Below are 23,641 nucleotides of genomic sequence, written 5' to 3'. Positions count from 1 at the left end.
AGTTCCAGTGTGGCTTAGCCGTAACAAACCCGAGTAGTATCCATGAGGATTCAGGTTCGATCCCTGGCCTGCTCAGTGCATTAAGAATTCGGCATTGCCATGAGCTGTGTTGTGGGTAGTAGACATGGTTCAGATCCCACGCTGCTGTGGCTGTGGCTGTGGCTGGCAGCTGCAGCTCTGATTCGACCCCTAGCCTGGGAACCTCCATATGCCGCGGGTGCAGCCCTAAAAAGACCAAAAAAAAAAAAATTCGGTTCCTCCAAAAGGAACCGAACCAATGAGGTTTTTTGCTTATTTGTATAGTTTAATTATGAACTCACAGTTAATGTGCTTCATTGCATGGCAGTTGTCATTCTTATTACTTTATTCCGACTCAGATTGTTCCAACAGATATCCTTTTTTCCCTCCATCAGATGTACTTTTAAAATTTAAAATGTGTTAAAAATCTATTTCCTCTTAAGAGGAAATCTTTTGTAATATTTGTCAAGGTAAGACGTGGTTCCTGGGATGGATTTCTAGGAGTCTTGGGCTCCGCATCCGGGTGATGTAACAGAAACACTTGCAGAGGAAGGACTGTGTGCGGAGGAGCTTGGCTCTTTCCCACCAGGAAGTCGTCATGGAAAGAGTGGATGTGTACAGTGAATGGCAGGTTCTGCAGAACTGGGCATGAAGCCTAATCCATCAGGCATACACATCAGCTCTCCCCATGACGTATATGGCTTAAGGTCTCTGGCTATGACCGCTTTGGTGTGATTAGAATATCAGGATAACTGTTCCTTCTTCACTGATGGTCTACACATATGAGGTCCATGTGTTTTAAATAAAGGGAATTCATGATACAGGAAGGTGTATGATGAGAAGGAAGTCTTTATCCCATCTCTGTCCCAGTTATGCGATTCCCCTCCCGGGGGTTCCACTGTTTACCAGCTTCTTGCGTTTCTTCCCAGAGACCATTTACTCATAAACCAGCACATATTCGTTAATTGTATGCAATGCTGGGTTATGTCAATAGGTTCGTGATCCCTTGACTGTGAGGTATATTTAGCTTTCCTGTCAAGTTTGAAAATGCAGCCACAATAGAGGCCAAGGGATTGGAGAGGGCAATTCTGTGTTAGTTGAGGAAAACCAGGCTGGTGGACAAGCTGTTTGGGATTTAAGGTGAGAATCAAGCGATTTGGAGTCAGGAGCCTGAATTACAACACGGCTAAGCTAATCTGCCTGATAAAATGTTTTGAATTTTTATTTCCTATAGAAAGGGAGGTAAAGAGAGAGACAGAGCGAGACAGAAAGAGAGAGAGAGAGAGAGAGAGAGAGAGAGAGAGAGAGAGAGAGAGAGCCAGAAGGCTGGGAGCTGTGTGGGTGGCAAGTCTGGGCAAAATCACCATAGTCAGGTGAGTTTTAGAGCTTCCAGGAGCAGGAAGAACACATATGCTATGGCGAGGTGTCCACTGTGAGGTGTGTGATGTGAACCTTGCTGATATTCACCTGTGGACATCAGACGAGTCCAGACCCGCTATTCACCACGCTTGGTATGAATGGCCTGAATGTGTGTAGGCCCAGGAGCAGGTGTGAGCCTGCATGCTCACACATGGATACTGAGGAGGTGGCTCGGTTTCACGTCTGGGTTGGTGCAGAGCTAAGGGAGTGGGCAGAGGCAACATCTTGAAGGCAGAGTGAGCATGAGAATGTTAGGCCCCGCACCCACCTCTGAAATGGCACAAATCTTAGAGAGCCTTCTAGTGCCCCTGGAGCAGGAGTCCAGAACAACGTCTTTGGAACTTAAGGGGCTGGGACTCTGGCTGACATATGGACCACAGGTCACCTGAGACCTGCAGGTAACACGTGCTCCATTCACTTCACTGATAGAGTGAAGCCAGCTTGCAAGGTGTGGGATGGTTATTCAAGATGTGCCACAAAGAGCCTCAGAAATGGGGACGTGACAAGCCATTCATCCACTGGACAGATATCTGCTGAGTGCCAGCCATCTGCCAGGCAAGGGTGGCACTGGGAATACAGCTGTAGATAAAAAAACAAGGCCACAGACCCTGCAGCCTGGGAGTCTGTGTGAGGTGTACTGGGTGAGGAGGATGGTGTAGGTTTGCTAAGTTCTTTACCAGCTATAAGATCATAGTAAATTTTTTTTTTAATGGCTGCACCTGCAGCATATGAATTCCGGGGCTAGGGGTGGAATTGGAGCTGTAGCTGCAGGTCTACGCCACAGCCATGGCAGCACCAAATCCGAGCCACCTCTGTGACCTATGCCACAGCTTGAGGCAACACCAGATCCTTAGCCCACAGAGCAATGCCAGGCCCGCATCGTCGTAGATACCAGTCATGTTCTTAACCTGATGAGCCATAAGGGGAATTCCTGATTAAACCTGTTAACATAATTATGTGCCCAGAGAGTTTACAAGATGGATATTTGAGGCATAAGCCACATCCCCAGGTCTAACACCTATTACATAAAGCTGGATATTCATATACCGGTTAGTTCAGGCCTCCTGGGCTAGCAACAGGACAGATGAAGGCATTGCACAATAAATTGTTAATCTGCTTAATGCCCACTGGAGGATGTGAAAAAGCCTGTGAAGTTGGCATCAAACTATGCTTCTATTCCTCTGGGTATTTCAGCAAAACACTGTCCTCAAACGTCTTAGTAATTTGAGCACTGCTATGTATGACTGCTTTCAAAACTCGTACATAAAGGCGAGCAGAGGGACCTCTGCTGAGTCAGGACTCTGCTCAGCATCCATGGACTGGAGGCAAACAGGATCAGGTGCGGCCCGAGACTCCTCCCTCTGGACCTTCTGTGAGAACCTCAGTAAGGTGCCCCTGAGGGTTCCGTTGGCTTTTTCTTTCCAGGCAGCAGGCTTGAGGAAGGGAATACCGAGGGACATGGATGTGGAAGATGAAGGGGATGGAGCAGAGGAGGCCAGCCTGTCCTCCGGCAGCCTGGCAGACTGCGAGGAGCCGGCATCACAGCAAGCTGAGCCAGACCGAAGGAAAGGCTGTGTCTGACACCTTCTAAATGCCCACAGCCGGCTTCCTGAGTAACTTCATCAGAACCATTTACAAGTCCTACTGAATCTTCCTCAAGATGCCAGGACAGAGAGACAGTGAAGTGCAGGTCTGCAGGCTGGGTAAGGGTGGAGGGAGTTGGGAAGAACTCAGTAGGGAGGGCAGGAGGGAGGAATGGCATTGGAGAATTGATGAGTCCCAGAAAAATCACAGAATGTCACAGACGCCACTCCTCCTGGAGAAGCAGAAAGACTACATGCTGGCTTTCGAAGTCCACTGGTGTAGACAGACAGCCTCAAAACGAAAGCCTATGATAGCAAACACCTCCTGAGTGCTTACTGTACCATGCACATTAGCTAGAGCACCAAGGTCTTGCTGGAATGATCTCCTTTAAGCTTCCCAGCACCCCAGGAGGCATGAGCTCTGCTGTCTCCTCACCACAGGACCTTGGCACATGCCCTTCCTGCTGCCAGAAGACAATCCTCCTCCCCAATCCTGTCTTTCTCCATCTCATTCACTTTGAGTCCTCCTTCAAGACTCTGCTTAATCATCATTTCTTCAGGGAAGCTCTGACAGAGTTCTAAAACTTCTGTTCAACTTTATGAGTTCAGAGTACTGTGAGCTGATTGACAAAAACTGCTTGATAGCAATGAACGGAAGGGAAGACAGCAGATTCATTCTTGCATGGCATAACAATAACGAAACTCCTTAATTGGTATATTGTGGTGCCTGCATACAAATCATGTTGATGCAAAAATTTATGCAACTTTTGTCACCGATGGTATCTAACATAAGCTTGTGAATAAAAGTGCAATGATGTTCATGAAACCGCACAGGGTTTGGCTCAGAATGAAAACATGCAGTTCCTGATTCCGTGTGCAAATGGGCTGGTAATAAATGTTTGAAATGCGTGCTTTCTCCCACTCATCATCTGCAATTTCCAGGTCTTCAGCATTTTTGCTTTTCAGCAGTGACCCTGCATACTTGATAGAAACAGAGAACCTTTCATTGGCTTTTTGCTGACCGCTAAAGGTTCTCTAAATGGCTGAATAGAGTCCCCGGGAGGATGCCAGATTGAAGACACTGCAAACATGTTCTCCAAAAACTGAGCTCACGCAAAACCCACACTGACCTCTCATGTTTCAGATGTGCCCTTTATCCTTCCAAAAACATATCTTCTCATTTTATCTAAACTGCCTGGATAGTAAAATTTTATTTGGTTGCCATAAAAAAGCTTTTATTATTAAAGCAATAAGGTGTGAGGAGAGGGAGATTACCATGGCAGAGCCTTTATGGTTTATTATATAGTTAATCACAGAGATAAAGTGTCGTTTTGTACAAATGTTTCCACTGTCTCGATTCCCTTCTACAGGGGACTAATAATAACACTAATAAAAGGAATCAGAATCAGAAAAGCACTTCGGCCAGAGTGGATTGATCGTTCTCTGCTCTGTGAAAGACTCTTCTTTAAATGTGGAGACGGAGATGCTGAGTGACAAAACAGCTTCACCCAGGAGCTCGGAGGAACCGCATGGGTCTGGTGGTGCTTCATAAATAAAAGATGCCCTGATGGGGAGCAGCCACAGGACTGTCAGAGGGTGCGAAGCTGGAGAGCAGAAGCTGCTGCTGGAGACGGAGGAGTGAAAGCGGCATTTCAAAGACAGCTGAACAATGTGCAACAGCAGCCTGAGTCAGATGTTAAAGAGTTAAAACTAGGCCACATTTCATCTTTCAGAGCTGGCCTCCGGGAGGCCGTAGTGAGAGAAATTGCCTGCGACCATCTGATCCCAGACAATTTTGCTTCGGGACCTTCTGGTGGATGAAGTGCTTTGGTGTGGAGCTTCCTTAACTCCTCAGCTGCCAAACAGATTGAAGCAGGTGGAGAGCCCAGGCAGCTGGTAGAGCCCGCGCTAACTGGCAGGAGAAGCATGCAGCATAGCCTCCTGTCCCTGGCCCATCATAGCAGAAGAGAACGTGGAGATGGCTGGGGAGGAAGGGTTCTAATGAATGCAAAGGGGGTGCTTCAGCCTTCCTGGCCTGTACCAAAGAGCTCAAAGCATGCAGATGAGTGATAAGCCATAAAGCCAGACTTTCTGTATAAAGAACTTCTACTTCTTTCACTAACGAGAAAGAGTCATGTGCAAACGTTTCCCCCCACTGAGGGCTCTGTCCCTTACTAGTCTCCCATTAAAAGTAAGAATTGTGACCATCAGGAAGAATGCCAGCTGAGCACCTGGCACCCTGGTAGCCCCTAGTGGCTGCTCAGCCGACCTTGAGCTGGGAGCTGGCGCTGATGGAAGAGGCCACCTGTATTGCCCAGGAGTTTAAGCATCCACGTCCCTTGCCCTGGGTGAGAGGATGGTGCCTTCCTGGCTGAGGGCAGAAAAACTCCCTTTATACACTCAGGGTGCACTGTACTGTTACCATGGGTACCATTTCTAGTCTAATCACCCAAGTATTGGCAGGAATTCCTGGACCCAGGGCAGAAGTAGTCAGGGGTTTCAGCTCACCCTTTTCTCAGCTCTTGCTGCTGTTAACAAAGCTGTCTCCGGCTTGACAGGCGCAAATGCAGCAAGGCTGTGTGTGGTTCTCTACTCCTACGGTCAGGAGGACAGGCGGCCCTAACAGGACAGGTGCCTACGAATGGTGCCCGTGCTCTCGCATGGCTGCCAATTCCCCGTTCCTCCTTTCTCTGTTCTACTCCCTGAAGACTAGCAGATGCCACCCCAAAATAAGGCACTTTGGAATATCGATTATTGTGAGCCATGTGGTTTGGAGAGAGGCTATCTCTGAACTTCTCATATCTGCTTGAAGACAGATCATCCCAAAGGGGCTCGGGTGTCATTAATCCCCCTCCGTCCCCAGGAGTTTCATCAATCAGGGACCATTGTGGACTCTTGTCCCAGGGGAGGAGACTAGAATCGACACCACACTCAGATTTTGTCACACACTGTTTCCCAGCTGGTCGTCTAAGGAGCCATTCATTTTTTTTCTAAAAATCATTTTCTCTCCCCTAAGAGGCCCCCACCCTCTCCGCTTTCCCTGTTAAGATGGTATTTAGTCCTGAATTCTAGGCCACCACGGGGAGTCCTCTTTTTCCTTGGGTATCTTGAATTTACACAGCAGGTGTACAAGTTAATAAACTTCTGTTTGTTTTTCTCCCGTCAATCTGCCTTTTATTCCAGGGTCTTAGGCAAGAACTCAGGAGGGCAGAGGGAAAATATTCTTCTTCCCCCACAGGTCCATCCTGTCCACCCTCCTGCGCCCTGTCCGCTGGTTACTATCAGCACCCACCACTTTCCATGACTCCTCTTCCTTCCCTTCGCACACGGTCAAGTCCAAAGTCTACCCCAGAAATGTCTCTCCTACCCAACTCCACTTGCCGGTTTCGCCCAGGCTCATCATCCAGTAGTTGGCTCTGCCTATTTATTTAGGTTTTTTTGTTGGGATTCCTGGGTCTATTACTTTCTACTCTGTACATTTTTGCTTTTAGGTTTCACAACAACCTGTATTCTTCTTCTTCTTTTTTTTTTTTGGTCTTTTTAGGGCTGCACCCCCCACACATGGAAGTTCCCAGGCTAGGGATCGAACTGGAGCTGTAGCCGCTGGCCTACACCACAGCCACAGAAACACCAGATCCGAGGCATGTCTGCGACCTGCACCACAGCTCATGGCAATGCTGGATCCTTAACCCCCTGAGTGAGGCCAGGGATTGAACCTGGGACCTCAGGGATACGGGTCAGATTCATTTCTGCTGAGCTTCAATGGGAGCTCCAACCTGTATTCTTCTTCTAATTAGAATTCTTTTTCCTAGTGCAGCAGAAATTGACAAATCCCAATCTAAAGATTTCTTGAATTCCATAGTTTACTTGGTAAACATACAAACGCCAACATGCATGTCTCCAGCCCGTCACCTGTGGCTGGGATGCAACTCTGAACAGTTGCCTAGTAATTGTGATTCTCAGGGAAATAAAAGTAGAGTATGAATCACGGTAAACACATACGGCAAAGTGAAATCTCTCTGGCAGACCGTGAATGCAACAACTACACTTAATTTGTCCTTCAGGCTGAGCCTGTTTTATTTCCATTTCTTTTATCAGAGGTAATATAACCTGTTAATGTTAATATCTCTTAGTCCGCATATTTTATGGTGGAATTTGACAATGATTTAAGTCACAGTTAATGAATATTTCATCACACAGTCTGAGGCACGTTTCTGGAATGAGACACGGGCAGATGTAGCATAAGGACTAACTCCTAACACTTATCAAATCCTGGGGTTCCTTATAAATGACATAGTTAATTGAAAAAACAAACAACCACAGGAATTCCTGATTCTTCTTGGGATTTAAAAATGACTTTAGAGTTGCAAAATCCTGCAAATTCTACAAATCCCACACTACCACATGTTCAACTGAAAAAGCTATTTTCCTTTTATATCTCTATTTATAATTTTACATTCGATTTTGCTTAATAATATCATTTCTTGGAGTTCCCATCGTGGCGTAGAGGAAACAAATCTGACTAGGAACCATGAGGTTGAGGGTTCGATCCCTGGCCTCGCTCAGTGGGTTAAGGATCCGGTGCTGCCCTGAGCTGTCGTGTAGGTCACAGGTGCGGCTCGGATCCGGCATTGCTGTGGCTCTGGCGTAGGCCAGCGACTACAGCTCTGATTAGACCCCTAGCCTGGGAACCTCCATATGCCATGGGTGTGGCCCTAAAAGGACAAAAAGACAAATAATAATAATAATAATAATACAATTTCTTATCTCTGCTGATGACTTCTTAATTTTGTTTCTTTCCATGAGATCACTATTCAGGTAAAGTGACTCAACTGTATTTCGGCTTCTATAGCTACAAAAATGATAGGATTTACCACCATCTCCTTTAAAAAAACAAAACAAAACAAAACAAAAAAATGGCAAAACAACATCTATGGAAAAGAAAGCAAACTTCCATCCGTGGGTGTTGACTGTCTTATAGCACAAGGGTACCATTTAAGGAAGTAACATTCTTCCCCACATTTTTACTTCCATTTTACATACTCATTTAAAAAACAAAAACAAAAATGGGAGACATAGAAAGCAGGCTAAAACAAAATGAGTTTCAAAATAAAACAAACAAGGCAAAAATCTCTCTTCGTCTCATACACAACATAAAGCCAACCACTCTGAACACCGCTGCATTGCTCCCTAATTTTGGTGGGTGGGGATATCCATGCAGAAGCCACCCTGGTGTCTACACTTGAATAACTTAGGAACAGAAAGAAGAAGAGACTCATGTGGCACAAAAAGTCACAGAAATGCCAGTCTCCTCGCAACCTAAGGCAGCCAGGCCTAGCCTGCGCTGTTCCGGCTTCTTGGCTCCTGAATTTCTTGACTCTTCCATGAAAAAGGGAGGGGAGAGAATATGCACTTAGTCTGGGCCGAAAGGCTCTTTCCAACTAGCACCTCCAGGCTCCCCAGCTGCCCCTCCTCTTCAGGACCTGCCCCAGCCAGTGAGTGGCTTCCCAAGCGGGGGCACAAGGAAAACAGTAACTTGATCGACTTTCTCTTTTCTTTTTAGGTCTGCACATGCAGCATATGCAAGTTCCCAGTCTAGGGGTCGAATTGAAGCTATAGCTGCTGGCCTACACCACAGGCACAGCAACGCAGGATCCGAGCTGTGTCTGCCACCTACGCCACAACTCATGGGAATGCTGGATCCTTCCCCCATTGAGCCAGGCCAGGGATCGAACCTGGGTCCTCATGCATACTCGTCAGGTTCGTTGCCGCTGCGTCACAAAGGGAACTCCTCAATGGACTTACTTTTTATTCTACAAAAATTTTGAGCACATCTGGTTTGAGAGGGATGTGCTCAAAATTCATTTATTGATGAGGAGAGACCCAGGGAATATGTGCCTTCTAGAGAATGCTGCTCTCTTCTATCTGTTCCTTGTGTGGCTTCTCCTGCATGGAATCCTTCTTCCTTTCTCAGGCTGCCAAATCCCCCTGGGTCTTCCCTCAAAAGTCAGCTCCAATGTCACCTCTGGGACAGCTCCTTCCCTAACCAGCCAGCCAGCATTGATTCCCCCCGTACGGCTCCACTCCCATGTTTGCCGTGGTGAATTACACAGCCGGCTTCTATCTTCACCCCGTAGGCCTTGGGCTCCATTGGATGGATGAATGAAGAGGGGGATGAGAGGGTAGAGGAGGCATGGCAAGATGGGAAAGGAGGGGGAGGAGGGCTGATTTGGTGACAACTGTGGCCATTCAGAATCGGGGTCCCTTTGCATTACTCCTCTCTCCATCAGGCAGTAAACAGTAAAAGGCTGTGATGACATATCCACTGCATACCAATAAACAGAAAAGGTGCTACGGATTAAATTCTTCCCAGTGTCTTGGTAGACAGGGAAAGACATTTACAAATGCTTATCTAGGAGGGAGGAGAACCAGCCTCGAGTGAACTTCTATCCTGGGCCACACAAGAGACTTTCTAGGATAATCTAAGAAATGCCTATCTTGCACATGAATTTGAAGATCCCTAGAAAGTGATGGCAGTATCCCTGTTTTGGAGCAGAGTAGAAGTTAAGAAACTCAACCATATTGAGAGCTACGATATGTGGAGATGAGATTTAAACCCTGTTCTGTCTAAATCTACACTCCAGTCCTCCTAATTAAGTTGTTCATAAACCTTGGAAAATGTTCCTTTTGTTCGAATATGGTTGACTGAGAACCAAAGGTTCACAGTCAATAGAAGAGTAATGTAACATACATATGAGGAAATCTGTTATATTGACTTGGGGTCCAGCTTGTATATGATTTGTGGCTGTCCCAGCTGACAAACTGTCCAAAGTGATTCCTGGGTCTCACTTTAAGAGACCACGCCGTACTAGTCAAATAAATAGAACTAAGTTCCAAGATCCACTTTGAAATTGTGATCCTACTTTTCAAACTGTAATGTATTGTATATTTATACTACTCTATAGAACAAATGTGTCTTGTTTTCCCAGTGAAAATGATTATATTGTAACTCTTATTTATTTATTTGCTTTTTACGGCTGCACTTGCAGCATGTGGAAGTTCCCTGGCTAAGGGTCAAATCTGAGCTGTAGCTGCCAGCCTACGCCACAGCCACAGCAACGAGGGATCTGAGCCGCGTCTGCGACCTACACCACAGCTCATGGCAACGCTGGATCCTTCACCCACTGAGCAAGGCCAGGGATCGAACCCGCATTCTCATGGGTACTAGTTGGGCTCGTTTCGGCTGGGCCACGATGGGAACTCACTGTACTGTAAATTTTAAACACACACGATACATACTCTCCTTCTGGGATTGTACAGTTAGAACAGTTTAATTCCTTTTTATGTTTGGAGAGAGCATGTTACCAAGCTGGTTTGATGGGTGGCTTTCGTTTGCTGGAAAGATTCAGAAATCTTTTCAGATTTCAAGCTGAAATCAGGACCTATTTCTCATCTTCCAGCTCTTCTTGCGGGTTTATTGTTCTGCAAGAAGCCTGCAGCGATGGAAAGCTGACTCCCAATGCTAAGTGTGCCACTGACATGACATATGGAGGAATCACACACGGAGCTCAGAAAGGCTATTTATGCTGGTTTCCCGGGGACTCTACCCAAACTGGAAAGGCCAGTTCGGTACTTTTTGTATTTATCAGCCTGCTCTTCCTTCATGTCGACTGATTCACTCAGTCTCTGCAGTGACCCTGGGGAACATCTAACACAGAGGAAAAAACCTTGGGGAGGAAAGAAAATAGGAAAGGAGAAGCTTTCACCTCCACAGAGCAAGCTACACCTATTTAGAATGACACATATTCACAAACGAGGAACATTTGAAATGCACTGTACCACGGGGACTTGCTATAGTCACAAAGTCACAGGAACCTTGAGTTCCTCCTTGGTATAAGGGATTTACCCTTTTCATGACTTCAGAATGGATCCTGGAGCGTATTTCTGTTTATTGGACTGCTGCAGAATAAGGAAAAGAAGTCAGTTTGGGCAGTTTGTCAGCTAGGACAGTGACAACTATGGTTCTCTTGGGGCATAAATGTATTTATTAGCCTCTTCCATTATTGTCTTTGATATCCTTTGCAGGTGAATGTTCATCTTTGTTACATGCATTCCTTTTTTATTTTTTTTAGGGCTGCATCCAGGGCATATGGAAGTTCCCAGGCCAGAGATTGAATCCAAGTTCCAACTGCAACCCAAGCTGCAGCTGTGGCAACACCAGATCCTTTAACCCACTGCTCCAGCCAGGATTGAACCTGCACCTCCCCAGCAACCAGAGTCACTGCCGTCAGATTCTTAACCCACTGCACCACGACAGGAACTCCATCCATAATGTGTGTTCTTTTAATATGCTGGCATGACCTCAAATATTGGGTGTGGCCAGACGGAACAGGTTTGTTTAATTTCCGCTTTGCAGTACAAGTCACTAGCAGGTAGAGTTAGAAAAACCATCTGATGAAAAGAAAAGGGCTTAGTCAGAAAATCTTGCTTGTAACAGGTTTTGGTCAATGGAAAGACTGTATTCCCTTCCAGAGCAGAAGGACGTAGAGACCTTGTATTAAATTTCTTTTAAAAACCACTAAAAATACAAGAGTTCCCATTGTGGTTCAGTGGGTTAACAACCCAGCATAGAGTCTATGAAGATGTGGGTTCAATTACTGGTCTCGCTCAGCGGGTTAAGGATCTGGTGTTGTCATGAGCTGTGGTGTAGGTCACAGAAGCAGCTCGGATCTGGTGTTGTTGCGGCTGTGGTTTAGACCAGCAGCTGCAGCTCTATTCAACCCCTGGCCTGGGAACTTCCATATGCTGCAACTGCGGCCCTAAAAAGAAAAAAATAAATAAATACAGAAATTAAAGACATTTAAAAATACAAAGTTAACACTTGGTTTTGTGTGTGTCAAGTGTTTAGGCTACTAAACCTAAACAAAGGTTTAGGTGGCAAAATCTAGCAATCATTTAACACATTATGGAGATAAATATATAAATGATTGCTGGATTTTGCTGGCTCAAGGCCTAAACATGTGACACAGATAAAATCAAGAGTTTGCATTGTGTGTGTGTGTGTGTGTGTGTGTGTATGTGTGTGTGTGCCTGTGGTGCAAAAGTTCCTGGGCCAGAGATCAAACCCACAGTACAGCAGTGACAATGTCAGATCCTTAACCACTAGGCCACCAGGGAACTCCAACATTGTCAATATTTTAATAGGGGACTGAAGGCTCGGTAAAGTTATTACATGACAATATTAAGTGGCTGCAAATGTTCCTCATGTCAGTTCTACTGGTGACTCTACAATAAACATCCCTTGTTGACTGGCACTGAGAAAAGCATCATTTTATTACTGGACAACACACTGCTCCAGACACTCCAGACATGCTCGTGGGTCAACCAGGAATGCTTACTGTTTCAGCTACATGGTTTTGCAGTGAAGTCACAACTCATTACTCATGCTCATACCAACATCCTCCATGTGACGAAAGTCAAACTCAAGTCTGCTTGTTGCCACAACATCTATTCCGTGACACGGGTCTGATTCTAGGGGTTTCACCTAATACATATTTTCCTTGTACTTACCTATCAAAGTAGACAGAGTGCCATAGTTTCAATATTCTCCCAATTAATTCAATGGTCAACAAGTAGCTGCCCAACCACCACAGCGCCATAAGATTGCAAAGAGACCTTCTGTTGTCCTTCAGTCTAAATGGCACAAAGGCTGGCACACCTGGGGATGTCGCTGGCATCACTGTAGTTGGATAAACACCACGTATGGCCAGGAACACCAAGTAATATTGCTGCCTGGCTAAAGCCAAAGGAAAACAATAATCCCTCAAACAGACACTTGCTGGAACAATTCCCTACTGTATTTATCTTTACATGCCTCAGATCGTCTAATCCCTGTCCCCACTGCGATATTTGGTTTTATTGCAAAATAAGAAAAAAAGACTCAGGTAGAGTCAGAATGGCGAATGAAACTGATGGCCTATCACTAGCTATAACCTTCAGTTCTTAATTTTCCCATTTTCTCCTAAGAACTGACTTGAATTCCATAATGAAAAATAGACAGAGAAGGAAAGCCCTCCATTTTCTACACTTCCATGTAAAAAAAAAAATTTTTTTTCTTCTGGCTTTAAGGAAACAAAATTATAATTTGATCTTTAAAATGTGTAGCTAGAAGGTTTATGTTTCAGGAAGTATGGAAAAAATATCTTCCTACTGCACTGATGTGAAAGAGAAGACTCTGGCCATGTCTGGGGGGGTACGGACATGATTTGGACACGTGAGGGACACCTCCCCTCTCCTGTCTGCAGTGGCGGGTTAGGAAGGCAGCTGCAGGAGGGGCAGAGAGGTACTTGGGGGGTTGACAAAGGGAGGAACTTCCATCCTTTTCCCAAGGAGCTATAGCAGAAGATGCAGAAGGACTGGTGCCTCTCTCCCACGTATTCTCAGCATTACTGACATCTCGGGCCAGGTCATTCTGTTCAGGGACCACGGACTGAAACCGCCCCACCTTGGCCAGGCACCAGAATAGCCACTTGCACGCGTTGTCTCACAACAGGAGGCCCCATAAGGAACCTGGTGCTGCCCTGAAGACAAACTGGGAGGATGTGGGAGGGGTCAGTAGGGGGGGTGGAGACGAACAACCTCCCAGGATCCTTCGCGCTGGAATCCATCTTGGCTGACAGGTGCACAGCCACCAAGAAGGACCCCGAGCCAGACCAAGTATAGGCTGAGTAAGACAACTGGCCAGAGATCACCCGGAAACTAACCCCATGCCCATAAACCAGAGTCTGAGAGCCCAGTGGCAGGGCAGTTCTCCTGGGTTCCCTCACCCTGCTGCTCTCCGCCCCGCCCCCCTTATCAACAAAGTCTTTTGCTTTGTTAGCACGTGTGTCTCTTCTGACAATTCATTTCCGAGTGTTAGACAAGAGCCATGCACGGGCCCAGAAGGGGTCCCCCTTCCTGCAACCGTTCTTTGTTGGGGGTGGGGACACTGTCCTGTGTCCACTAGGATAAGGAGCAGCACCCCAGGCCTCTACCTACGGGAAGCCAATAGCACTGCCTCTCTGCCGCTGTGACAACCCCAAATATTTCCAGACATGCTAACGGTCTCTCGGGGGGCAAATTCATCGGGTTGGGAACACTGCTCTAGCCCCAAATGCATCACCCCTTTTATAAGGCTCTCAATGGGTGGTTTCCAACCGCAGATGCACAAGAGAATCATCTGGGGTTCCCCTGAGGTTCTTTAAAAACAGAAAAACCCTATTCCTGGGTTCACTTGCACCCAGTGAAATCAGCATCTCTGGGGGTGGTGCCAAGGCAAAGGAGGACCGCAAAGCTCTGAGAGTGTGTAATTATAGTGCATACACATATACTTTGGAATGGAGAGAAGTAAATATTAATTTACAGACATCATCTTTCAGTCAGTGTTAAGTTAGTCACAAAGAGAACAAATAAAAACCCAAAGAGTACAGAAAAACCAGGCTTTTAGCCTTGTATGGAAAGCCAGGTATTAAAAAAAAAAAAGCAGCTGAAAGTTTGGGGAATTGGGGAAGGAGGGGGAAAAACAACCAATGAGGAAAGAACCCTGCTATGTAAGAAGTCTGCGAAAGTGAAGAAAAATGGTCTTATTGGGACTCAAACTAAAGTAGCTTCAAGGCTGCATGATCTTAAGATTTTGATATTATTTGGGCACCCAAGGAGCAGCAAAGTGGGGACATGGGGCAGATTGCTGCTTGCCTGGTTCTGAAATGCAGCAGCCTCACTGGCAATTTCTTCTTTGGGAGGCCTTGTCAAGTTCCTATTCCAGCAAAAAAATACAATATTTAAAATATCACAGCAGTGATATTTGGTCTGTGTGTGGGGCCACCCTGCCGGCCACCTCCGGTGATCTGTGTGTGGTTCTGCTTGGCTTCCAACAGGGCCTCGGTAGCAGATAAGAGGTCCCCTTTCGAGTGGGATTTGAGGGATGCAGAAGAAGATATACTTATCTAAAAATGGCTTTTTCTTCAGCCTGCAATTCTTACTTTTAGAGTGACTCTTTCGCCTGGTGGAGAGTCTCAACAGACTCTGTTAACTCTGGTTCACATGCAAATCTGTCACTCTGGGAGTGAGGACACACAGTCATCAAAAGGATGAGCTTATCAGTTAACTTGAAAATGAGTTTCAGTGGTTGAAAGGAAGAAGAGGAAAAAGATAGGGGAGCCCCTTACAAGGAAGGTCCTGTCCCTTAGTGAGTGGGGTGTAGTGAGGAGCCCCAGCCTGTAGGGGGCAGTAGAAGGTTCACTGCCTTTGCTGGGAGGGAGGAAACTCCCAAGATGGAAGGAAAGAGACAGAGCAAGGGGAGGTGGGCAGGGGCTTAGGGTCCAGAAAGCTGAGAAACTCCTGACCTACTTCCAATTTCTTGGTCCTGCTTCAAGAGAATATAAACACGAGGTATAAGAACATTTCTGGCCCCTTTACACAGAAGGCATGCTTTGACTGACTGCCCTTTCCTTCGTGAAAGCAAAGCAGCCTAAAAATATGGTCCCCTCCAGGCCCCATTCTCTGCAACCCTGTTGCCCCAGCACACACTCTATCCTTCTGGCTCGTCACCATCTTCCGTTTTCTTTAGGAGTGCTTTTAATGAGATGTTAAATTGACAATAGCACCTAACAATTTTTACAGCTCTATTTTGTAATCCTTTCTCCCCCAGCATATGGCAAAACTCTCAAGTATTACTCTCCTTCCCCAATGTTTTTTTTTTTTTTTCTTTCCTTTTGAATTTAATGTTTTATTGCTCCTTTAAAGCCGTCAACAACAACTTGGACATGCACACACACACAGATTTGTGATGAGACGCTAGACTAGTTTGCACACAAAGCAATTAAACCTGGCAGCTATGATTCCGAAGGATGCATATTTTCCAGTTGTGGTAGGGGGCCAATCATATAGAAGAGAAACCAGCTGTTTCATGTTAGTTCCTGATGTGACTTTTCACACAGACACTCATGTTGCAAGATTTATTTTCTGTGAAGACATATGGTGAGGGTATTGTGTCATCTTTGTTCCCCTCTTCAATCTCCAGTTCTGTCTGGGAAGATGAGAAGGATCCATGTAATGGTCGTTTAGCCCTGTCTAACTGTGTCCTGGTGAAGTGCCAACTTGGATGGTAGAAATTAGCAACTCAATGGTTTTGTTGAATAACATACTGAGCAAAGTAGTCCTCCCAGCCAGATCGGGAAGGATAAGCGTTTCCTTCATTTTCCCAGATATTTGCTCCCTCCGTACGGAGCATGTGCAAACAAGTGTTTTCTCTCAACCTCACACAATCGCCATTCCCGTGAACCCCAGTAGTCTTTGGGTTCACCTCCTGAAGCTGGCACAGTGAATGGTGAGAACTTATTACTCGAGAGGGTCTGCTTATTTCTACATGTCTACTGAGTGCTTTGGTGGAGAAAACGGGGCAGCCCCAAGGAAGGGGAGGGGAACTGGCAGTGGGACACATACTACGACCCTGTAGCTTGTGCACCAGATGAGTCAACATCTGCCTCCGAACCAGCACTCCTCCGAATCTGGATGTACCCTACGATGAAACCCTGAGGTTTCCATAGAGCTGTGTTGAGAAGTCTCTCTAGTGCTTAGAGTTCGTGATTTCACCACCACCAGGAAAACTTCTTTTTTTTTTTAAGCATTTAAGCTGCCTTCTTCAATTCGGTGACCTGCTATTTTTCAAGAGCACCACAATCCCTAAAACTTATCCTTTGCTCCTCAGAAAATGAGAGAGGCTTAATTCAAGTCCATCACCCTGTTGCCTGGGCTGCAGGCGTATTTCAAACAGAGGCAAAGTTTTCCCCTTCGGCATAAAGGCATGCAAATGGTTGATTAAAAATACTTTAGTTTTATGTTTAAGTTCACATTTATGTAATCATTTGGGGATTACAAATTAAGGGTTAGGTCAGAAAACAAGTGGTGATGTTTTCTCATTTGGTAGCAATGGCATACAGAAAAGAGTTGATCCAAATTGCGCCTTCTTCAGTTTGGAGGAAAAGTGCCATTTTGTCAAGCATAAGTGACTTTTAAACAGCCGAGTTGCTTGGCAGAGCTCATTCAGAAGGGATCCTTTCCGTCAGTTTAAAATGCAATGTGAATTACAAGCAGAGAAAAGATACACAACTTCCCTGGCTGCTGACTTTCCTGGCCCCACACTTTCAGCTCTTGAGGAATAAAGCATTCAGAGAACCTGCTATAAATCTCAAGATGTCTCATGAGCCATACAATGTTCATTTGACTAAGGAAATAACATAAAATAAAAAATAAGAGTACTCAGAGCAGCTGGTGGAGAGAGGTAATTTGAGGTCACCACTACATTTTGTCAGTTAGTGTGTGAGTCACTCAGATGGAAGGTATCATACAGAGGCCTCAGTGCGAGAGTTTACTCTGCAACCACCACTGCGGGTCTGCTGCTGGGAGCAGCTCACTGACCCCTCCAGACAGAGGCGGGAAAACTACGACCCCCAAGAGCCAGATCTGGCCCACTGCCTCCCTGGGTGCTCTCTGGCTGCTTCCACGTCACAACAACACAGCGGAGGAGGTGCCCAGAGACCTGAGAGCCCATAAAGTTTACGACATTTACTAGAGGCCCTTTCCAGAAAGTGTGCTGACTCCAGCTCTAGAGAACCAGCCTGGAAGTTAAGTGTGTGCTTTTATATATTAGGGTAACTTCAGGATAAACTGGAAAAGTCACAGATGTGTAAAATTTAAAAAACTAGGAGTTCCCGTCATGGCGCAGTGGAGACAAATCCAACTAGGAAGCATGAGTTATGGGGCCTTGCTCAGTGGGTTAAGGATCTGGTGGTGCCGTGAGCTGTGGTGTAGATTGCAGACATGGCCTGGATCCTGCCTTGCTGTGGCTGTGGTGTAGGCCGGCAGCTGTAGCTCTGATTTGACCCCTAGCCTGGGAACCTCCATATGCCTCGGATGTGGCCCTAAAAAGCAAAATAAGTAAATAAAAATAAATTTAAAAAAATTAAAAAATACTTAAAAACTAATAATAAAAATAATAATAACAACCACAACAATGACACCTTCCATTTGTATAGCATCTTTACTTTCTCCAAGTACTTTCGAATATATTCTAGGACTCTGCTTTGAAAACTAGTGAGGTTATAATCTGGTCAAACAGAGAAGCAGTCCACTAAGGAGGGGACGTCGTGAATGGGTGGAGGGAAAATGATTCCTCACTGAATAACTGGAGGAGATGGTTTTCTCTCAAGTCCCAAGTGTCTTCTGTACCCTTGGAATCTTCCATTACATGTAGCAGATGGTTTAATAGTCAAGAATTTTAGGTTAGGTTAGTGTTCGGCTTAATTTTGAGTTTCACACGACTTTCCAATCAGCAAAAAAGCACATCAATGTCAAAAAAAGGGGACTTGGAATGGGCAAAATAGGCAGAAATTGTGATCAAATTCTAGAATCAGGGAGGCCAATAAAGGAAACATGGTACGTGAGCCGGGCCATTGTGGATACGCTTTTTCTCCATTCTCTATTTTCCTCTTTAACGCCATGACTTTCCTCTGGGAACCATGGCTCTTTGACTCTCAGTTCATGGAGTTCGGGGTTGGGGCTCCCTCCACGGCTGACTATATGGTAGGCATGTGGCTCCAGCCTGGCCGATAGGAAAACTCTGTCCCTCTAGCCACCATGACCGGTTTCTGGACAAGATGCAAGACCCAACCCAGCCAATGGAAATTAGCCCTTGGACTTTGTGTTAGAATGATGGCAAACAAAGCCCTTCCTCGGATCACAGGGGCTAAAGATTACGTACCCTTGGAGCTACCAGTGGGTTCTCTTTGCTGCTACATGGAGATGTTGTGCCTAAGAATGAGGCCAAGGATAAGCAGAACCAGGAGAAGGTGAGAGGCAGTGAGTGAGGAAAGGAGGGAGAGAGAGAGGGAGGCAGAGAGAGAGGGACTGAATCCTGAGAATATATTGGGCTTAGAACCAAATTTGCCTAAAGGAACCTCCTGGAATTTTCATGTACATCAGCCAGTAAATCCTCTCTTGTCATTAACTAGTGTGACTGGGGTTTCTGTCACTTGAAACTGAAAGAGTCCTGATTGATATACTGAGAACATTCTTCTACTGATAATAACCTAACCTTTTTAAGAATAGCTATTTCACTCCAATTATACACACAAGCAGATGTATAGGGCTGAAAGAAATGTCTTCCATCAAAATCAGTGGCAGAGGAGGGCAGGGCAGGACCAAGGCCACACTGATGTACCATTTCTCAATTCCAGTCTTAAAGGCACCCAAGAATGGAGTTCTATCACTAAGCTTATGTAAGACACGTCTGAGTTTTGTTAGGGGAATTTTTCTTCTTTTATAATGCTACCAGGCTGGAAGATATTCTTCTCTGAGTAGCATTCATAATGTTAGCCTTCCAAAGATTTGTCAGAATATCATTTTGGAGGTTTTGTTCTTTGTTGAGGTTGTTTTCTACATCATTCATACACTTTTGGGCCAACATTAAACTCCAGTGAATTATGTGTATCAGGTTTCTTTTTATTCCAGCATTTTCCCTCTCTCTCTTTTTTATTCCCAAGATATACGGCTCGGTCTGCAGAGCTTAAGAAAATCTCCTGAAGTGTTGTTTGGTGATGTTTATGTGCTAAATAAACACCATTTTCCATCTGATGCTTTTACCTATGAGAACAGCTCAAGTGCCACAGATTTATAGTTTCTAAGTCAAATTACTCACCAGTTGTGTAATTCAGCAAAGGCAGCTTTGATCTTCTTCACTGAACTATCCACTTCTTCCTTGATCATGACGCGATATCTAGTTAGAGACACAGTGCAGCGCTGTAAATCCTTCACCGATTTCTCAATATTTGGGCCTAAAATTAATGTCAAGAGAAAACATGTTCAATTGGGCACATTTTTTTTTAATTTGTGAGCTCAATAATAACAGCAAAAGCAACTTCCAATTAAAAAGAAAGACATTTGCCTCTTGTTTTTCAATCAAGAGGATGTTTATAACCCAGACTCCCTAAAATCCAGAGTGGGTGGTTTGTGTGGCTGCTGGGCCAGCTGTGACTTCACCAGTGGATGCTCTGGCTGGGCCATTTCGGGCACCTGTGTCTCCTTTGCCCTTTGGAAAGAGGCTCTGATCATTATGTTCTATTACTAACTGCAGTTCCTTAGAATCTGATATGTCTAAAGACCATTTGTGCTGCTGGCTCTCCCTATAAACACCACTCTGTGTGATTTAAAGCCAGCAGGGCTTTTTTGGAAGAGGAAAATGACAGAGAGGTTGGGAGAGGTACAAATGAGCTAGAGAGAGGATGGAGCAGTGGTGCCAGGTACGCTGGCTCTGGCCCCATCGGTCCTGAGCCAGGCCTGTAATTATAGCAGCAGCACTTAAAGCAGCTCTGTGGGTGCCAATCTCTCCTGATTTCCTGAAACCGTCACCAGGGTTTACAGATAGTGCAGAGCAAATAGGTAAATTGTACTTATCCCAACAAGGGCATGTTTCTTAGAAGAAAGAACTCCCTCTCAAGAAAAGTGAAAAGGTCTATCAAGCCCAAGCCAAGGAAATCAGATACAAGCGAGGCTGCATGAGAAGAATATTACTTAATCTCCTGGCAATCAGAGAGGAAGTGATTTAGCCCCTTTCATTTTTCATACCAGTTATGTATAAAGCATATCAGGCTCCAAAGGTAATAAAAACATAGTGTGTCAAACAGAAAGCCCTCTTGCAGTGGATTTTGTCTGAAAGTTCTAACACAGAATTGAATCTACACGAGGAAGATCATATCGGAAGATGACATACCAGCCTCTAGACTCATCTTCATTCAATGCAGGTTCGGAACTTGTATATGGGGAGAACCGCCAGCATAGACGGTGCCAAAGGAGCTCCTGCATTAACGTTTGCTTTGTAGGATGTCAGGGTAGAGAGTACTTGTGGTACAAATTGATCCATGCCTACTAAGAGAAGTTCCATGCCTACTAAGTGGGGCAGGGAAGGGGGACCTGATTCCACTGAAACACTCAAGACCTTGGATTAACGAGGGAGGGATCAGAGCTGGCTTTCAGTCTGTGTGGCTCACAGAAAGAAATGCAATTTCACGTGTCTCTCTCTTCACTAAGTAGCATCTTCTAGAAAGTTCTGTCATTCCAGGTACTTGTCTTTGTATGCGAAAATATGTTGAATCATTTGTGCAAAAGAAGTCACTTTACCTCTTTTCTTTGCCAGCTCATCTGGCTTTATTTCAAGATGAGCTGCGGGGGCATTGGACTTAACAGGAGAAGTTTTTGCCTTAGGCTTGCTTGGGTGACAAGGCTGCTCAGCTGACCACTGTAGGCCATCTGACCTCTCGGGTGTTCCATGTATAGATTTGGGGCTCCCATCTAAGGATAGTTTCTGTTGCAGTGGTCTGTTGCCTTCTGTAAGAAAACACCAAATAATGACGGTGAAGTGATAAACTGAAAACACTGATGATAATGTAATGGGGGCGGGGGGTGCCACGATTTTTATTTTTTGTTTTCATGTTGGCCATCGTGCCTTTCACTGCAAACAGTTAAGACACGGTTTTAATAGATCCCCAGAAGATGGAAGGAGGTATTAGAAAGAGCCTTACACTTGGAGTCAGAAGACCTGGGTGGGTGTTTTGGCTCTAGTAATTACTTGCAGAGTGAGCCCAGGCAAGCCACTGCACATTTGTGAGCTTTAGTTTCTTCAGCCATAACTACCCAGGAAAGGCATTAGGAGCCTTCCAGGAGATAAGCAGTTCCCCCCTCCCCTCCTGTAAAGACTTAGGCATCTTTAAGTATGATTTCATACTGAGGCTATAAAAACATAGCCCTCCCATCTCCACGTGCTACATCAATGTCTTGTGGTATTTTATTCAGAATTAATGAAAGCAGAAGAGGGATTGGAGATGGGGCAAGAATGAAGTGACAACAGGTACTATGCTCATTTCCTCTAATTTATGGAAGGATTAAATCAGGAAACATCATCACAATAACTCAACTACATTTAAAATCGAGGGAGTCAGATTCTCTCTGGAGCTTTAACAGATGTGGCAATAAATTAGCAGAGCATTGCTTTCGGCATCTTTTTAAAGGTAAGTTCCTATTTAGTTATTGCTGGAGTGAATTAAATGGCACCTTAGTGGCCTCAAAAGGAAATGTATCACCCTTAACATCTTACAACCAGAGAGAGCTTTGGGTGTGAAAAACGAGAAGCCAGCCTGCTTTTGCAGGTCAGGTTCGGAGAAAGCTGGGCATAGTAGAAAGATCTTCCTTAGGTCCGGATGGCCCTGTAGGAATGACTCCACTTCTCTGGTCAACTGTGGCTCACACTCAAACAGAGCATAACATCATCTCTAGGAAGCCCAGACTCTTTTCAGATAGTCACCCAGCCTCATTTCTCTCTACCTTCTTGTGCCTCATAAAAACTTCATGCATGCATGGTAGATAGATAGATAGATAAATAGATAGATAGATAGATAGATGGATAGATAGATTTTTTTGTCTTTTTAGGTTCATACCTGCAGCATATGGAAGTTCCCAGGCTAGGGCTCGAATCAGAGCTGCAGCTACCGGCCTACACCACAGCCACAGCAACTCCAGATCTGAGCCAAGTCTGCGACCTACACCACAGCTCATGGCAATACCAGATCCTTAACCCACTGAGCAAGGCCAGGGATTGAACCCGTGTCCTCATGGGTACTAGTTGGGTTTGTTTCTGCTGAGCCACTACAGGAACTCCTTCACACATTATATTTTAACACAAGGTTTCCATGTCTGCCCCTTCCTTGCAGAGGCTATGACTCCCTTGAAGCCAGACACTGAAATTAGATTCATTTTTAAAGCTCCAGTTACTTGTGTCTAGCTCAGTAACTATCTGTAGAACTGTGACTGAATTAAAGTACTCTTAAAATGATGTCATAGGAAAAGAATAAGAAATAAAGCCCTTTCCTGACCCCGTCAAACATTACAGAGACTGTTGTGGGATGGAAATCCTATAAAATTGGATTGTGATGATCATTGTACAACTACAAATGTAATAAATTCATTGAGCAATAATAAAAAAAAATTACAGAGACTGCCCTTGGAAGGTACAAAAAAGTATGATCATGGTCCTAGTTGATTAGATTTTAGATATATGCCCATTTATGATGTGTAAACTTGACTTTAGTTGAATCTATCGGTCATTACCCATACATCCAAAAGGTACAACATACCTTTTATGGGCTGAATACCGAGTGCCCTTTAAAATTTACTTCAAGGGGAATTAACAGCACAAAATGAAAGGTTCATTCCAGGTAGTGAACAAAGTAATTAAGTACTGAAAACATCCTTTCCTCCAGTAATAAAATATATTTAAATGGTCATATGCAATTTTATCCTTAGTTATCCTAAAGTTTGGAACTTCACTGTAGGGCAGTGGTTGCCAAACTTTAGTGTGCAGGAATTTTCCCATAGCACTTATTGCAAATTCCCCAATGCTACCTTCAGAGATTTTGACTCAGAAGAAGATCCAGGATTCAATGCCTCAGATGTTTCTGTTGGGGTGGGTGGTTCCCAGGTAGTACCACCCACGAGGAGAAAGTCTACTGTGAATGATGAAAAACTAATTTTTT

At 45.0% G+C, this 23,641-nt stretch overlaps 1 protein-coding gene across 10 annotated transcripts in view; it reads right to left on the bottom strand.

Moving 5' to 3' along the window:
* The window catches only part of SPATS2L (spermatogenesis associated serine rich 2 like), a 181,110-nt gene that overhangs the window by 19,153 nt on the left and 138,316 nt on the right, over window positions 1–23,641 (bottom strand). For 5 of the 10 annotated variants that reach the window (NM_001177916.1, XM_021074576.1, XM_021074575.1 and 2 more), the window contains 2 exon segments: window positions 19,756–19,891; window positions 21,234–21,440. In NM_001177916.1, coding sequence (NP_001171387.1) covers window positions 19,756–19,891; window positions 21,234–21,440 — 343 coding nt within the window. 10 annotated transcript variants of the gene reach the window in all.

This window comes from Sus scrofa, chromosome 15, assembly GCF_000003025.6.
Source record: "Sus scrofa isolate TJ Tabasco breed Duroc chromosome 15, Sscrofa11.1, whole genome shotgun sequence".
Taxonomy (NCBI): domain Eukaryota; kingdom Metazoa; phylum Chordata; class Mammalia; order Artiodactyla; family Suidae; genus Sus; species Sus scrofa.
The sequence above is the reverse complement of the archived record's forward strand: the minus strand, read 5'-3'. Positions and strand labels throughout refer to the sequence as shown.